General features: G+C 38.3%; 1 protein-coding gene across 4 annotated transcripts in view; it reads right to left on the reverse strand.

Moving 5' to 3' along the window:
- Positions 1–18,356, reverse strand: part of CNTNAP2 (contactin associated protein 2) — a 1,645,619-nt gene that overhangs the window by 844,540 nt on the left and 782,723 nt on the right. For all 4 annotated transcript variants that reach the window (XM_075125590.1, XM_075125593.1, XM_075125592.1 and 1 more), the window contains 3 exons: positions 17,818–18,002; positions 10,441–10,584; positions 4,278–4,542 (listed from right to left, as the gene is read on the reverse strand). In XM_075125590.1, coding sequence (XP_074981691.1) covers positions 4,278–4,542; positions 10,441–10,584; positions 17,818–18,002 — 594 coding nt within the window. The remainder of the gene's footprint in view (positions 1–4,277; positions 4,543–10,440; positions 10,585–17,817; positions 18,003–18,356) is intronic.

Here is an 18,356-nt window from a genome sequence, read left to right on the forward strand (position 1 = left end):
CCCACCAGCATGACCTGTTCTGTTAAGTGCTAGCAATATGGTTCCATTTTGGTTTAGGTGGAAATCATCCTTCCTGTACAGCAGTGTCTGGCAACCTGCGCCCCGTGGGCCGCATGCGGCCCATCAGGGTAAGCTGATTGTGGGCCGCGATATATTTTGTGGACATTGACCATCCACAGGCATGGCCCCTGCAGCTCCCATTGGCTGGGAAACGGCTGCGGTTTGCCGTTCCTGGCAAATGGGAGCTTTGGAAAGTGGTACGGACTGCAGGGACATGCTGGCCACTGCTTCATGCAGCTCTCATTGGCTGGGAATGGAGAACCGTGGCCGCTGGAAGCTGTGGGAGGCCATGCCTGTGGATGGTCAATGTCCGCAAAATGTCTCGCAACCCACAATTAGCTTACCCTTCTGGGCCGCAGGTTGCCCACCACTGTTATATAGGCTCCCCCTTTCCCAAAAGTTTCCCCAGTTTCTAATAAATCTAAACCCCTCCTTCCTACACCTGTTACCATGGAGGTCTTGGACTTCAATCTCTTACCTAGCAACCTAAATTTGGCCTCCAGGACCTCTCTCCTATCCTTCCCTGTTATTGGTACCTACATGTACCACGACCACCACTAGGTTTTTACTTTTGAATGTTTATCGTTTAATATAAGATATCACCCCAAACAACGTTGCTAGTTAGCATCACAATCGCAGCTGAAGGTCATAATGTTAATTCTGGACATCCTCTCTCACCCAATCTCTGCTCATCCCTTGCTTTCTCCTGTCTTCACTGCTTCTGACACAGTCCATCTCATTCATTATATCTGTCCAACTGTGCAGAAGGCACATTGTTTTTGAACAAAATTGCATTAATGTAGCTTCCTTCCCGAACAGTGAAAGGAAGAATGTTCAACAGACTTCAAACCTCAAGAGGTTGGAATTTGGTCAAAAGAATCTCTAATACACAACATTTTAATATACGCAAAACACCCTCAAAATGTAATATTTATTGCTGGGACCTGAAAATACCATAACAGATTTTCCCAAAGTATGCCCTCATATTTGAAAATGAATTTTCCATAAACCCTTTTGCATTTGCTTTCTGTAAATACTTGAGCAATCAACTTCTGCTAATGGAAAACACATTTTAAGCTGAGGAAAGAAAGTTCATGATTGTACCCTATTACCTCAGGGAAGAAGTAAAGGCAATTGATCAGCAATATAGTGAGGATTTAAATTAAACTACTTTACAGAATTCTGGATGAATATAGCACTGCAGCATTATATAAAATGACAATAGGAGCAGCAGAATTGCCATTAAAGACAAACAATAAACCTCCTTTAGAGCCCTCAAATTAACAGCAATGCTCACTTTTCTTACCACAGTCAATTTATTCTCCTTGATGATTACTTGATTCTATTGCCTCTAAACTTTGCAGTTGTACCTAGTATCTTTTACAATGACCTGTAAACCATTCATCTCACTGACATCAATAGGTAGCAATAAATATGGGTATAGGTGCTATGAGGCTGCTAGAAATGCAAATGACTCAGCAAATGTTCTATAAAATACCATGAAAATATGTAAAATAAGAGCTGCCTGTCTGTACATAGACAACATATTCAATCTAATTAAATATGAAAGCTCTGCCAAGATGACAACAAAAGCTTCAGCTGATATATCATCTGAATCTTACCAGACATCACAAGGCACTGTACAACAGAGGCACAATGTTTTAATAAGAGAATTTGGAGTATCAAGTAATCATTTAGAAGGATGGGAAATTAATTAGCAAGTCATCAGTTTTGACAGAGAACTAGAGTCTTCTACTTACCCTCATATGCATACACAATTCAAGCACACTGATTCTCAAGCGACAATAAGGAAGTAAAATGGATCAAAAGACATGCAGGATGACTATCCAAACACAAATGCGTGTAAAGACAAAAATGTACTACCAAGCATATTATTAATATTATTGAGCACCATAAGGCACCCATAACCATAATATACAGCACCAATGGAAGCAAGGACCAAGAATAGTAAACACAGTCATAAAATGAAATGGCTGTATGTGATTCCTGGACTATCGATTAAACCATCCAGGTAGATTGGAAGGATTTCTTTTGGAGGAAGAAGTCATGTGTCTTGATGTTAGGTTACAGCTGTATAAAATCCAGTGGCTTATTTTGGCAGAGGTTTGTGCAAACATTTTTGATTCCTCTTCACGCGAGTCCGCTTCACAAAATGTTAAATGATGTTTTATATGGTTTCACTCCAAGTCAAGCTTCAGGCAAATTAATGGCAACTTGGTGAAATTTTAAGGACTCCAAATATTTTGCTGAACAGATTGTGAAATCTACTTCCAGAACAAATTGATGATGATTCAAAATGCAATGCAAAAGTATACTGACAGCCCCCTATGGCATCAGGAAGAAACTGTCTTTAAACCAGACTTTGGGGCAGCAGAGCAAGAGAGCAAGCAGGTGGAGGGGCAAGGTATTTATTGTTAAGAGGTGCCAGCACATGAGCCAAAATATTCCCTCTCCATTCCCTGCACTAGATCCAGAGCACTACTGACTCTTATCATTTGCACATTGTAAATACACAGGAAAATAAAATAAAATCTACAGTGTTAATACTGCCAAGCTAAAACAACAGCAAACAATACCTAACCACCAAATCTAATAGTAAAAATAACATAAAACATCACTGACATATTTCATAAAATGTTCCAATTCCACCAACTCAGAACGAAATACTTTAGATTTTTTTTTAAATGGTGCTATGACTATTATATTATATTCAGTTCTACTTCTAAACAGGTTACACACTCCTCTAATTTTAGATTTGTAGCAAAAGTTTTATTCAGCTCTATTTTATGCCTTAGTGAGCTGAAAAGAAAGAAAAGAACTCATAAAAATATTTCCACACATCAGATAAATTCGCAAAAAGAAAAGGAGTACTTGTGCCACAAGTCCTCCTTTTCTTTTTGCGAATACAGACTAACACGGCTGCTGCTCTGAAACCTATCAAATAAATGGTTACTGTCCTGATTCATCCACATGATAAATACTTTTATTTAAAAAAAATACAAAGCATTTTTCTTGTTTTACACTTCCTCAAAGCTCCCTTTTAAAATTATTAATTGTGTACAGCATGAATATTCAGCTAGTACACTTCAGATAGGTTATCTATGAAAAGTGGTTTCTTTTTTTCCCCATTATGCTAACCTCCGAACACTGATAGAACAGAAATGTTAGGTGAAGATTAAAGTATATGACCCACCCTTCTCCCCCGAAAAAGTTCAAATTTAAGTCTATGAAGTTCTTGGTGAATTAATAGCTATATATCATATCTGGCATTAGCCTGACCTCAATTCTAGAAAATGTATCACACTGACATACAGAGCACTTGGGTTTGAAAGCAAACTTGGGTAACCTAGCTCACCATGACAATGATCAGGTACACTGTTGAGCATATCTTTACTGGGAAAATGCATCACATCAGAAAATATGTTGACTGACATAGCTTAACTAACACAATGTTGCCCACAATACTGCCTTTACGATGGACAAAGACAACCATGTTTAAAAGTACACTAGCTGGTCATGATTTACCATTGGATAATTACTTTTCAAATCTAACCCAACTCTAAGGTTAACCATGTTTTTTTTAAACATGACTGCCCTCATCCACGCTAAGATAAAAATAGTATCTTTCACCATATTAGTTCAAATGTATTATTTTCCCCACTATAGATGTACCCACTGATGGTCTCTGGGGAAATGAAGAGGTAGAAGGTTGAATGAACATGAGAGGTTCCAATCTCCATACTGACAGATCAGACTGACAGCAACCTTTGAAATGGCTATGCTGTCTTCCCTTTGAGAGGGAGGAAAAATAAATGCTGCTTTGATAATGGAGCAAGGGATAAAAAGACAGAAAACTCAATAGCCATTAGAAAGGAAAAATGTAGCATAACCATACTTTAATACTTGAGAAATGTCCTTAGACCAACTATAAATGTTTGCTTAGCACAACTATTCAAAACAAAATGAGGTAGAGAATACTAAGGATGAGATGAGAGGAAGTTATAAAAGAAAATACCATTTTCACATCTTCCACCTCTCGTTCATCAAAGCATAAAATAAAGGATTTCATTAATCTACAATAAAAAATGTTGTTAAATTTGGAACTTAAGTCCAAGGGATAAAACTCTTTCAATTTTGAACTCACTGTGGCTGTTGTGAGACTTACAATAAACCTGAAACCCTGAAAATCTGCTTACCTGATGAGATGTCTATTCGGTTCTTCTTCACCTGGGTGACATTGATGTGAACACTGACTTTGCCTTCAGTCAGGTCAATCTCGACATTACCCAATCCATCGGCAAAGTTGCTGAACAGGAGAAGTCCATTGGGGTTCCAGGTCCGAAACTGGAAATTGACTGAAAGCAGGTCCTGATTCAGGCGACCAAGCACTTCCAGGTAACTGGTAGCATTGAAAAAGACAGGCACCGTATGTGGTTCCACACACGAAAAACTTAAGTTTCCCTAAAACAAAACAAAAACAAACAGCACAAAACCCCAAACTTAAATACAGTGTTTAAACTTTTCTACATCCATAAATAGTGCTAGAAATGTGTGGTTTCTGAGTATGAGCTTCATTCTATTTATGAGACTTCAACTGAAGTAAATGTGTGGGGCGTTTTGCATGTTAAAATGCATGAGAGACAGGTTATGATGATGAAATAAGCACATATGTTTAGATGTAAAGATTACTGACCAGGGATGAATTACATATGGTGACTTAACAGTGACAAACTTTGCATGTCATTACTAATCCCCTGAGGAGCAAAAATGATTTTTTAAAATTTTTTTAATTTTTTTATTTTTTTTTTTAAGAAAAATAAATCCTAAAATATCATTGACTTTCTTTTATAGCAGACAGACACCAATCATGGGAAGAGCATGATTCCCCTCACTTACATATCTCCTATGTGCTAGTACACAGTGCTCCCATGCCAGATACAAATTTAAAAGTAAGCAGCTTCTGTGGCATTATAGTATTCAAATTGGAAGTTTTTACAGATGCAATCCACGTATCAGATTGACATTATACACAGTGCCAGAAAGTTATACGGCCTGGCATCCTGCCTCTAGAGGGCAGTATAATTACCAGATTTACTATTTAGCTGTCATCAGCACAGAAGTTCTAACTATGTAAGACACCCTGAGTCTAAAAAAATAAAAGTGTTTATTCTGAACATGTTAAAGACCAGTGTCTGTCTTTATTACAATCCCAGTGTTACAGTATCATTGTAACACACATCTGGAACATATAATATATCACACAACATTATATTCAAGAGTTTAGGGACTTCACTGTTTCAAAGAGTTATTGAAGCTTTTAATTCACAGCATGAATGAGGAGCATGAAAAACACCTAACTGATAAAGGGTAAGGACCATCTTCACTGCTTTACTGTAAGCGAGTCCCAGTGGGCTTGCCTAGAGATTTTCACCTTGAGGTTTTAATTGACTGAAATTTTACCCAAGTTAATTAATACATTTGTAAACATTAGTTTGAACATCCCCAAACATTTGTTACAGAATCCGCGAGGTTGAGCCCTAGGGTAAATCACAAATTTTGTATCCTGGAACAAAAATTTGCAGAGTATCCAGACTAGCCTTTGCAAATATGTTAACTACATTGAACTAATTGACTGCCAATTAACTGGAAGTAACTACTCCTGTGTAGACAAGTTAGTCCTGCATGGACACAGAGCACCACAGTGTCTCTGAAGAGCTGACATTCTGTGATGGCACTTCAATGGTGACATACCAGGTACACAAGGCAGCATTCTAAGTGTTTTGTCCTAGTACCTAGTGAATTAATCAGCAGTCCGTGGCACACGTATCATGCATTTAAGAGTTCTTGTTGCTTTATTACTGTGACGAACTGAGATTTTCCTTAGGACAAAGATGCCTTGGCTTTCACAACTGATTGACATTCTGTCTTGAACCGTTAAATCTCTCTTGCCTCTAATGCATGGGAGAGTTGCATATGTAACTCCCACAATTGCTAATGGGTGTGAATGCATGCAAATCCCTTACACAGGAATGAGATAATGTATTCCTAAATGCTAACAGTGTAAAGGATTACTTGTGGAAGAAGCATATAATTCTAGGGTATAACTCCCTTCATGTTTCTCTGTCAGTTAGCCAATCTGATCTTTTCTCTACTGAGATATTCAACTTAATCTAAACTGGATTATTATTTCCCTCCATGACTGTACATCATCAGGAAACTACTCTTTTATGTAAAGCCCAGTTCACTTAGATGGTCTACTAGAGCTGGGAAAAGAGTTAGAACTCATCTGAAGTTTGCCACAATAACGAGATTCATATTTTTCAAAGAGAAATGGATCCTTTTCTATGGACTAGGTTCAGAATCAATTGCTGAAGTACTCATCCAGCACTGAAGTCTGAAAGTCAAATATATACCGTGCATTTATGTTGAGACTTTTGTTCTTATTGCAAAATTATTAACAGTATGCTAGAAGACTAACAGTGGAAGCTTCTCAAGTTAGACAGCTTGGGCTTTGCATTATGATCTTTACCCTATATTGTAAATTAACTCTAAATTTACATTTATAAGTCTACATTTACATTTTTTCCTACCCACATCCAGGCATCACTGCTGCTGGAAAAACAACTGCCTTTTAAAACCTTTTCCAAATGAACAGAACTATAAACTGAATACATATTCTCAAAAGAGAGGTAACTCAGAACGGATTGTTTTGCAAAGCCTATATCCCGCTGCTAACGTTTTATCAAGCGTTCGTTCATTATTTTTATAAAAATAGATTTTTACTCATCTTCAGGCTTAACACAATGCTGGTCTAAAGCACACAGTTTAAATAAAAAAAATACTCCCTTCATATTTAGCTTATGCATTGAGACTGAAGCTAGCAGAGCAGCGGGAGAAGCTGGTTAAGCTGGTTAACCTGCTGCATTGGTGGGGGAGAGACAGGGGTAAAATGGGGTTCAGCCTTGGACACACCCTCCCCCAGCACCCTCCAGGCCAAGAACTGTGCAAGGGAGAGGCCCTTCCCTCCATCATCCAAGCATGAACACCTATGCAGCATCTTTTCTCTCTCCCCCACAATGTAGCCTTGGGGAAAGAAACGGCAAAGAGGAGCCAGGCAGAGACTGAAGTCAGGAGAGCAGCTGTGGAAACAGTTTAAACAGGGACTGATGTACACTGATATTCTCTATGGTTTTGACTGGATTTTCTTTGACCTGCACTGATTGGCTGCTTGCTCCAACCCACTCCTTGTCCCCTCTTGCACAGTCTCTTCACCTCAGCCTCAGTCCACACCTGCCCTTCATACTTTCTCCCCTCCTTCTCACCCACTCTGTTCTCATCACTCCTCTACCTTTCCTTTGACTTTCTATTTAGCCAATTTCCTCCTAGCTAACCCCTCCTTCCTCCCTCCCTCCTCCTCCGCCCCCCCCCACCAATAGTGGAAGCAACATTAAACTTGCTGTCATAACATTGATTAGAGCTGGTTGCGAATTTTTCAACAAAACAGATTTTTGTAAGAAAATGCTGATTTGCTGATGTACCAGTAAAATGAAACTTCAGTTGGGAAGGTGTCTCAGGTCCAGGATGTCATTTCTGGTCAGAAAGAGAGAGAGAGCAAGATCAAACCCAGAACAGCCAAGAACTTGGTGATTAAGGCATACATCTGGCATGTGGAAGACCCAGGACCCTGATTAGGGACAGGACAGGGACTAGGTCACCAACGTTCCAAGGGAGGGCTCTAACCTCCAGCTTACAGAGTCAGTCTCTGCCCCAATCACTCTTGTTGGAGCTGTTCCATTTTTTAAATAAATCATTCAATATTTATTGGGCTAGAGAGAGAGACTGATTCTGTAATCCAGTGGTTAGGGCACTGATGTGGGAATTTCTGGTTCAAGTCCCTGCTCTAATAAATATTTATTTATACAAAGTGTAACAACTTCAACAGGAGAGGCTGAGAGGGACCTGTTCCAGAATAGTGTGGTGATGGTGGCATTCACTTGGGACCACCTGGTTCTTGGATAATCTGGGGTGGGTCTCTCTCTCTCTCTCTTTGCAAAAAAGCTTTGAAAAGTCTCAGGTTCACCCCGACACAGAATAGTTTAAGTGTGACAGGAAAACAATTTCCTGCCCAGCTCTAACACTGACCATTCTGCTTGTATTATATCTCTTTTGCCTACCTTTTGTCTGTCTGGTCTACTTAGATAGTAAGGTTGCCATGGCATGGGCTCTCTGCTACTCTGCGTTTGTACAGCACCTACTACAATGGAAGCTCAATCTTAGTTAATGCCTAGACATCACCAGAATGGACATGGTTAATAATAGTATCATCAACAAAACCCAAGTTTTCATGCTAAATCAGGCTGAGGAAGAAGAGCAAAAAAGCTTTTGCAAGGAACATAAAAATCCATGTTGGTTTAATTAGAACAAAATTGATTTTGTTTTTGCAGAGGTGAGGCAGTGTAAGTAATTCTACTGAAAACAAAGGTCACTTCTATTTTTATAGTCATTCTTAGAACTGGAAATCAAAAGAACCATCGAATTAAACGAGCCTGCAATAGACTCTTGATGACGCACTAGTGAATAACAATACTACATCTGTGGATCTCACTGTAATATAATTTCATACCAAAAAAAGAAGAGGGATTCTCATCTATCCCTGTCACTATTTATGCAACTAAATAAGTAGTCTGATTTCTAAAGGTTTTGAAAACCCACAGCACCCATAGGTTACAGGACTGACATTGGGTGTTCAGCACTTCTGAGAATCATGCAACTTATCTGGGGCCTCAATTCAGGAAAGCACTAAAGTAACATACTTAAAACTGTTCCTATTCCAGGAAAGCATGCAAGCATGGACTTAAATCCCATTGACTTAAATTGGACTTAAGCACACATATAAATACCCTTCCTTAACAGGGATTCAGAAATCAGGCTTGAATTAGGCACCCAACTGAAAATCTGGCAAGATTTCTCATATAACGTGTGCTGCTTAGCTCATTTGTCCTGTACAGTGTGGGACACTTAAAATCCCACATATCCTACAGAAAACAGAGCATCTTTTTTCACAGGAATTCAATATTATTAATTGGATTTCACCATGTCTGGCAGGAAATCCCCTGAAGAACAGGAGGAATTTCAAGGATTCAGGATGGTTGGGTTTTAAAACTCTTATACTGAAGCAGAGTTTCATACCTGGCATGCACATCATGCTTAATGTCTTTGTCATGTCTAAAGAAATTTGGTGTAGAAATAACAAAATGTACTATTTGTGCAAAACAGTGTTACTGTTTAAAGTTTAGCTTTTTCAGAGATTTTAAGATGAAAATCAGAAAATTCAAAATTATCATTCCCGCAGTCTTGATCACTCAGCCATATTCCTCAGATACTTTATATCAGCATATTAATATTAAAACCATATACAATATGTATAGATTAATTAGGAATTTTATACGATTTCATCACCATCACATATGCATGTGTATTTATAAAGAGTACATGATGTTGTGAGTGTTACAATGCTCATGATGTTGTATGAAGATATTATTGGCAGGAGTTTGTGAGGGTTACAATGCTTATGAAGGGGGAAGCCATGAATGATGTAGGCAGGTCATCCTGGACTCATGACAGTAAAACATTTATTCTACACTACAACACCATGTATTCCATGTGTGCCACATATATTACAGAAAAGCTATTTTAGGAATTTTTTTACAGACTTAAAAATATTAATGGGACTAGTTCTTGTATCCCTCCTCTGGTAAAGACATAGGATTTCGTTTTCATGAGTACCATTGTGCAGTTCTTCCAAGGGAGAGAAAAAATGAAATTAATATAATGTAAACTACCTCCAAAATAGCTTTTCTATTTATAAAACAACATGACTTTAAAGTCTGATAAAGTCTGATATCTTGAGGCCTTCTAGGGCTAGAATCCAATGCCAGGTGAAGTGGAGAATCTCCTCTCTCCAATGGTATCCCCACTACTAACTCTTTAGGGACATGAGAGATTAGACTTTGAAGCCACGACATGTTTACATCTAGGAAAGCTATCACTGGCTCAGGAATTAATATCCAACCAGAAAAGGAGAAAGTTATCAGTTTTTTTTTTTTTTTTTAAATAGCAGCTGTCTGAAACTACACCACCAGTTTGGAATGTTGGAGTAAGACCCATGAGAAGCTGGCAAAGGGGTAAAGTAATGTGCTCATAAGTATGTGGTAAACTGCACAGGTATGTGATAAAAGTTATTTATCATATCATGTTACTACAATATATCACATGGGTATCAGCTACACACAGAGTCACACTATCTATGTATGCTCCATTACTTGTCAGAAGTTTAGATGATCGTGAAAAAGTTCTCACCCCATTAGAAGGTTCCAATTTCCTCCTCTTGGCAAGGTCTGTGATATTATTACCATTGTAATTGATGCTTTCCATACAGCCTTTGAAGTTTTTCCTGCTATTTGAACTTGGCTTCCCAGAAAAAGGCATGCCACCAAAGGTTATCTTTGAAAACAAACAAGAGACTGTAGATAGTAACTGGAGGAAAATATATTAGAATTTTAAAACAAATATGCTGCAGATGTATTTGTTTTCCTGAACATTCACACACAGCAAATGAGATAGCTAGCACTACTGTTTGCCCAAACAGCAAATTTAAATAAGCCCAGCAAAAAATGGAAGAAAGCAAATTTTGATTTTGTAATTGCAAATATTCACCCTGGAGACCAACATTCATCCCTATATGAACAAAGCATACCATGTGACCTTTCATCCCATTCTAGACATTTCACCATGAATTGCTCACTCACAAGCTATGGAACAAGAAATATATCAAATAATAATTGAATTGGAAGAAATATCCATCACAGAAAAAATTGTAAACAAGGTAGGGGAGACAGTCAAATTATTTGTTCGGAATCATTCTCTAACCTCTAATGGTGATTCATATAATAATGCATTAATTAAATTTGTGACTGAACTCCTTGGGGGAGAATTGTATGTCTCCTACTCTGTGGTTTACCTCCATTCTACGATATATTTCATGTTATAGCAGTCTTGGATGATGACCCAGCACATGTTGTTCATTTTAAGAACACTTTCACTGCAGATTTGATAAAACACAAAGAAGGTACTAATGTGAGATTTCTAAAGATAGCAACAGTACCTGACCCAAGATTTAAGAATCTAAAGTGCCTTCCAAAATCTCATCGGGACGAGGTGTGGAGCATGCTTTCAGAAGTCTTAAAAGAGCAAAACTCCGAAGCAGAAACTACAGACCCCAAACCACCAAAAAAGAAAATCAGTCTTCTGCCGGTGGCATCTGATTCAGATGATGAAAATGAACATGCGTTGGTCTGCAATGCTTGGGATCTTTATCGAGCAGAACCCATCATCAGCATGGACCCATGTCCTCTGTAATGGTGACTGAAGCATGAAGGGACATGTAAATCTTTAGTGCATCTGGCTCATAAATATCTTGCAATGCCGGCTACAATAGTGCTTTGAGTATGTCTGTTCTTACTTTCAGCTGATATTGTAAACAAGAAGTGGGCAGCATTATCTCGTGCAAATGTAAACAAACTTGTTTATCTGAGTGATTGGCTGAACAAGAACTAGGATTGAGTGGACTTGTAGGCTCTAAAGTTTTACATTGTTTTATTTTTGAATGCAGTTGTTTTTTGTACATAATTCTACATTTGTAAGTTCAACGTTCATGATAAAGAGATTGCACTAAAATACTTGCATTAAGTGAATTGAAAAAATACAATTACTTTTGTTTTTACAGTGCAAATATTTATAATAAAAAATAAATATAAAGTGAGCACTGTACACTTTGTATTCTGTGTTGTAATTGAAATCAATATATTTGAAAATGTGGAAAACGTCCAAAAATATTTATATAAATAGAATTCTATTATTGTTTAACAGTGCAATTGACAGCCCAGTATTTATATTAAACAGATGATGGTACCAATAATATACCAAAGTACACTCCTTCCCAAAAATGCTCACACAAACTTCTTAGACCAGGATCGGCAACCTTTTGCACACGGCCCGTCAGGCCGGGCCACCTCTTCCCGCAGCCCCCATTGGCCTGGAACAGCGAACAGCGGCTAGTGGGAGCTGCAATTGGCCAAACCTGTGGACGCTGCAGGTAAACAAACCGTCCCGGCCCACCAGTGGCTTTCCCTGACAGGCTGCTTGCCAAAGGTTGCCGATCCCTGTCTTAGACACTGCCTCTGGAATTTGCCAGAAATAAGTTTTCAAACATCATTCTTTGTCAATTCTATTGGGTATTATTGAGAACAGGAAAAGGAAACTCAAGGGGAACATTATCTATTTAAAAAATGTTTTGAACATTTCTTTTTCCATCTTAAAGAGGGGAAGATCCTTGAGTCATTTAAGAAGAACTAAAGCCTATTCAATGCAATGCATCTGAAAACCAAAGGCTTTAAAACTTGCTCACATGGGCTCCTTCATGTAATCTTGTGGCCACGTCCTCAGCTGGTGACTAAGCTCTGTTGACTTTAATGAAATGACAACAGTTTACACCAGCTGAGGATCAAACCCTTAATGTCTTATTTGGTGCAACACATTCTTTGCTAAGCCAGTATTTATGCACTTGAAAAAAAAGCAGGAAACTGGAAAAGAAAAAGATGTGAAAAAAGTGAAGGAAAAAAGGAGACAACCAGACAGGATGACAAATTCAGAGGGATTGATGGATTTTTTATTTTATTTTATTTTTTTTGCATTAACAGCGTAATTAGAAATAGTGCCAATTTCTCTTGCTGGCTTATCTCTTCTGAAAGAGAGAAACCTAAAAAATAGTTTCTCCATTTGAAATGTAGTTTTGATTCTCTCAGCTTTATCACCTATGATTAGTTTATCATAAGGGCAGCACATTTAAATGTGGTGTATGACAACGAGACACTAAAAAGACAGTGTTAATTGAGAGGAAAGGAGATAGACAGTTCAGGGCTACTACCAACATTTATATGAATTACTGAAACAAATTCAAAGTATATTCTCTCTTTGATGTATTCATGTAACTTCCATCAGAGATGAGGAGCTTCCCACACACATACAAAGCAGAACATACCCCAGAGGATTGCTCCTGGGAAACTACCCTACTTGTTGGAAGGGACAGAGATTCAGGCCTCATATCTACACTGCAATTAAACACCTACGACTGGCCTGTGCCAGCTGATTCGGGCTCATGTGTCTCAAGCTCCAGGGCTGTTTAATTGTGATTCAGACATTCAGGCTCAGAGTGGAGCCCAGGTTCTGGGACCATCCCCACTCACAGGTTCCCATGGGCCCAACTCCGGCCTAAGCCTGAATGTCTACACCACAATTAAACAGACCCGGAGCCCAGTGAACCAGAGTCAGCTGACACAGGCTAGCTGCAGGTGTTTAATTGGAGTGTAAACATTAGATGTATTCCTACCTTTGGGGGAGGGAGGAGGGAGTGTATTCTAGCTTGTAGATCAAGGCACTGGGAGTCAGAAAACTTTGGTTATTCCCATCTGTGCCTCTTGCTTTTTGTGCAGACTTAGGCAACTCATTTAACCTAACTGTGCTTTCAATTTATCTGCTTGAAAAAATAGTTTTAATAATATTTACCTCTCAAGGTTGTTATGAGGTATAATTTAAGTGTTTAGTACTTTTAAAACCCTAATTATAAGTGTAAATTATCTTTTGTTAGAACTGGATGAGTACTGAAAAAAGGCATTCATGAACATTTGTTTGAATGAAACCATTAATTTACTTCAATGGCATTTGCCACTCTTTTAAGTCATTTCCCTCAAACATTCACATGAATGTTTCTCACTCAAAAGAATATTCATAAAAAAAGAGAATCTCAGAAATATTTATTCAAATATGGGTTCATGCAAGGTTCATAACTGAAGTATTTGTACTACTTTTTATAAAAGTTGCAAGGACAGAAACAATTCTGTGTGACTCAGCCAACCAATCAAATACCACAAATAACTAACAACAAGTAGCGAATAGACAAATATACAGAAGATCCCACAAGCAGCCTATGGGCTTCAACACATTTGCACACATTCATCTACTAGTCTAGGACAATGAACAAATTAACGACAATACAAGTCATGCAGTAATCAAGTACAAACATGATATAGATTAATCTAAAACTTATTTGCTATAAATTCTTCATTCACTTCTGATTATTATTATTAAATTTACTGTTGAATTCAGAAGTGAAACACATTTCTCTCTCTATCTTCCCTTCTCATTGTCTCTTACAGAGAATACATTCCGATTGGTGAGAAAGCTCCCATTGATAAGAGGTGCAGGATTGGGGCCTATATTAGTAACATGTTTCTACTTGGCCTTCTTTGCCACAAGATAAGGTCAGCGGGTTAAACCAATCCCCTATTTCTATTCTTGAACACAAGCCTCCTAGTTCAGGAGCATGCTGGTCACTTGGAATGAGATAATAGACTTTGGGGCACTTACAGTTCTTTTAGTTTTATTTATTGTATTTTACATTTTGTCGTTAAGGAAAGTGTATTTATTTTAATAATTTGTTAAAGCAGTCAGCATAATCTCTAAGTACTGAAAGATATTTTTAAAAAGCCCACGAACATTACTCGTGCAGGAATGTAAACACTCTAAGACCCAATAAATAAATAAATGCCTGAGAAAAGAGATGACTCTAACAGCAGGCACTGAAGTTTGGCAGACTTGGGATCTAGAAGATAATTGGGGGAACTGAGTTTCAAAATTAACAGAACTACAGAGCTTTGTAGAAAATTGGAGGGAATCTAAGAACTAAAAGCACTGATTAAAATAAATGCCATAAAATGTAGCAGAAAAGCTAAAGTTCATAGAATCATAGAAATGTAGGGCTGGAAGGGACCACAGCAGTTTATCGAATCCAGCCCACTGTGCTCAAATAAATCTAGATCATCTCTGACACGTGTTTGTCCTATCTGTTCCTAAAAATCTCCAGTGATGGAGATTCCATAACTTCCCTTGGAGCTTAACTACCTTTATAGTTAGAAAGTTCTTCCTAATATCTGACCTAAATCTCCCTTGCTGCAGATTAAGCCCATTACTTCTTGTCCTACCTTCAGTGTACATGGAGAACAATTTATCACAGTACTGTTTATAACAGCCCTTAATGTATTTGAAGGCTATTATCGGGTCCCCTTTTCTTCTTTTCTCAAGACTAAATGTGCCCAGTTTTTTTCAACTTTTCCTCATAGGTCAGGTTTTTGAAACCTTTTATCACTTTTTGCTGCTCTCCTCTGGACTCCCTCCAATTTCTTCACGTCTTTCCTAAAGTGTGGCATCCAGACCTGGACACAGTACTTCAGCTGAGGCCCCAGTGGCAAATAAAGCAGGATACTTACCTCCCATGTCTTACATACAACACACCTATTAATACACCCCAAAATGATATTAGCCTTTTCACAATTGCTTCCCATTGTTGACTCATATTCAATTTGTTGTCCATTATAATTCCCAGAACCTTTTCACCAGTACTATCACCTCGCCACTTATTCTTCCATTTTGTAGCTGAGCATTCGATTTTTTTCTTCCTAAGTGAAGGACTTTGCTCTTGTCTTTATTGAATTTCATCTTGTTGAATTCAGACAAATTCTCCAATTGTCAAGGTTGTTTTGATTTCTAATGCTTTCCTCCAAAGTGCTTGCACCCCCCATCTTGCACCCCAGTTTGGTGTCATCCTCAAATTTTACAAGCATACAATTTTACAAGTCATTACAAAAAGAAGTGAATTTTACCAGACCTGGGACTGACCGCACACAGGACTCCACAGGATACACCCTCACTGCTTGACAGTGAACCACTGATAACCACTTTTTGAGTACAGTCTTTCAACCACTCATACATCTGCCTTACAATAATTTTATCTAGACTGCATTTCCCTAGTATGCATATGAGAATGCCATGTGTGACTGTGTCAAAAGCCTTCCTAAAAACAAGACATATCACGTCTACTACTTCTCCCTTATCCACTGACAGTAACCCTGTCAAAGAAAAAAGGTAGGTGGATTTGGCATGATTTGTTTTTGATAAATCCATGCTGACTATTCCTTATAACCCAACTCTAGATGCTTATGTACTGATTGTTGAATGATTTGTTCCAGTATTTTTCCAGGTATCGAAGTTAGGCTGAGTGGTCTGTAATTCTCCGGGTCTTCTTTGTTCTCCCTTTTAAAGATAGGTACTATATTTGTCCTGCTCCAGTCCTTTGGGATCTCACCTGTCCACATGAGTTCTCGAAGATAATGGTTAACCGTTCCGAGATGGTTTCAGCTAGTTCTTTACGTACCCTAGGAATTTTATCAGGTCCTGCCAACTTGAATATATCTAACTCATCTAAATATTCTTTAACCTGTTCTTTCCCTATTTTGGCTTTCTACCTCCCCCTCCTTGCTGTTCATATTAATTGTGTTGAGTGTCTGGTCACCATTAACCTTTGCAGTGAAGACAAACAAAATAGGCATTAATCCCCTCAGCCTTCTTGATGTCATCAGTTATTAATACCCCTTCCCAACTAAATAGAGGACATACAGTTTCTTTAGTCTTTCTCTTGTTTTTCATGTATTTATAACATCTCTTCCTACTGCCTTTTATCTCTCTTGCTAGGTGCAACTAATTTTGTGCCTCAGCCTTTCTGATTTTGTCCCTACATGCTTTTGTTATTCTTTCGTACTCCTTAGCAATTTGTCCTTGTTTCCTTTTTTTGCGGGATTTTTTTTTAATGTACAGGTCATTAAAGAGCTCCTGGTGCTGACATATTGGACTCTTACTATTCTTTCTATCTTTCCTTTGCACCAGGATACTGTCTCCTTGATAAACTGCCAGGTCTCCTGAACCTTTTTATCTCTTAGATTTTCTTCCCATTGGAACTTACCTACCAGTTTCCTGAGTTTGTTAAAGTCTGCTTCTTTGAAATCCATCATCCTTATTCTGCTGCTCTTACTCATTCCTTTCCTTAGCATCATGCAATCTATCATTTCATGATCACTTTCACCCAAATTGCTTTCTACCTTCAGATTTGCAACTAATTCTTCTCTGTTGGTCCAGAATCAAGTTTAAAATGCTTGTCCTTCTGGTTACTTCCTCCACTTTCTGAAACAAAAAGTTGTCCCTGATGCATTCAAAGGACTAACTGGACAATTTTGTGATTTGCCATATTACTTTCCCAACAGATGTCCGGGTAGTTAAATTCCACCATTACAACCAGATCTTGTGTTTTAGATATTTCTGTTATTTGTTCCAGAAATGCCTCATCCACCTCTGCTTCCTGATTTAGTGGCCTATAATAGACCCCCTACTACAACATCACCCTATTTTTCTCCTTTTATCTTTACTCAGAGACTTTCAACTGGTCTGTCTCTCCCCTCCTTTTGGACCTCAGAACCAGTGCATGTATTCTTGATGTACAGCATAACATCTCCTCCCTTTTCCTCCTACCTATCCTTCCCGACCAAGCTATACTCCTCTAAACCAACATTCCAGCCATGAGATTTATCCTACCAAATCTCTCTGGTGCAAATTAAGTCTTAATCTAGTTTATGTACTCATACTTCCAGTTCTTCCAGCTTATTCTCCATACATCTTGCATTGGTGTATGGACATCAAAGTTGTATCGCCTTTTTGTTTGTTGGTTCCCCATTTGGCTTTATTCTAAAGAGCTGATATGAAGGAGAACTAGCAACAGGTGTCACTGTGTACCTCATAGTCCAGGTCCAGGTAATCAAATTCCCCATTGGTTCTGAAATGTTGCATGTGCCTATCCAGTGTTAGATTGATGTTCCTCCCATGACGTTCTATGACAATGGAGTGCCAATGGTGGTCATCCAAGAGGCTGCCTGTCATCACGGATGTGTGACCATAAATTGAGCCATACTGGTTGCTACCTGAGATGGAGAGGATAGAAGAGCAGCAGATGATTAACTCACACTCAGTGTCATTTAGGAAACATATTCATCCTGCTGTATCATATTTCACATGAAACATGCTGCATAACCACTACCATTTTTGCTGTGAAGTCAAGATCGGTCCATTTGGGAGTTTTTGCCATTAATATATTTAGCTAGGTCATATACCAAATACCTAATTTGTGAGGTATATAAGTAATTACTGATAACAGAAAATGTTTGATGGAGAATGATAGTAATATCCACTTCTAGTTAGTTATAAAATTGTTTTCAATCAGAGATTTTCTGTGTTTGAGCCCTAGAAAGTGTTTCGCTGTCACTTTCACTAGAGTA

The sequence above is a fragment of the Caretta caretta genome, chromosome 2 (assembly GCF_965140235.1).
Source record: "Caretta caretta isolate rCarCar2 chromosome 2, rCarCar1.hap1, whole genome shotgun sequence".
Taxonomy (NCBI): domain Eukaryota; kingdom Metazoa; phylum Chordata; order Testudines; family Cheloniidae; genus Caretta; species Caretta caretta.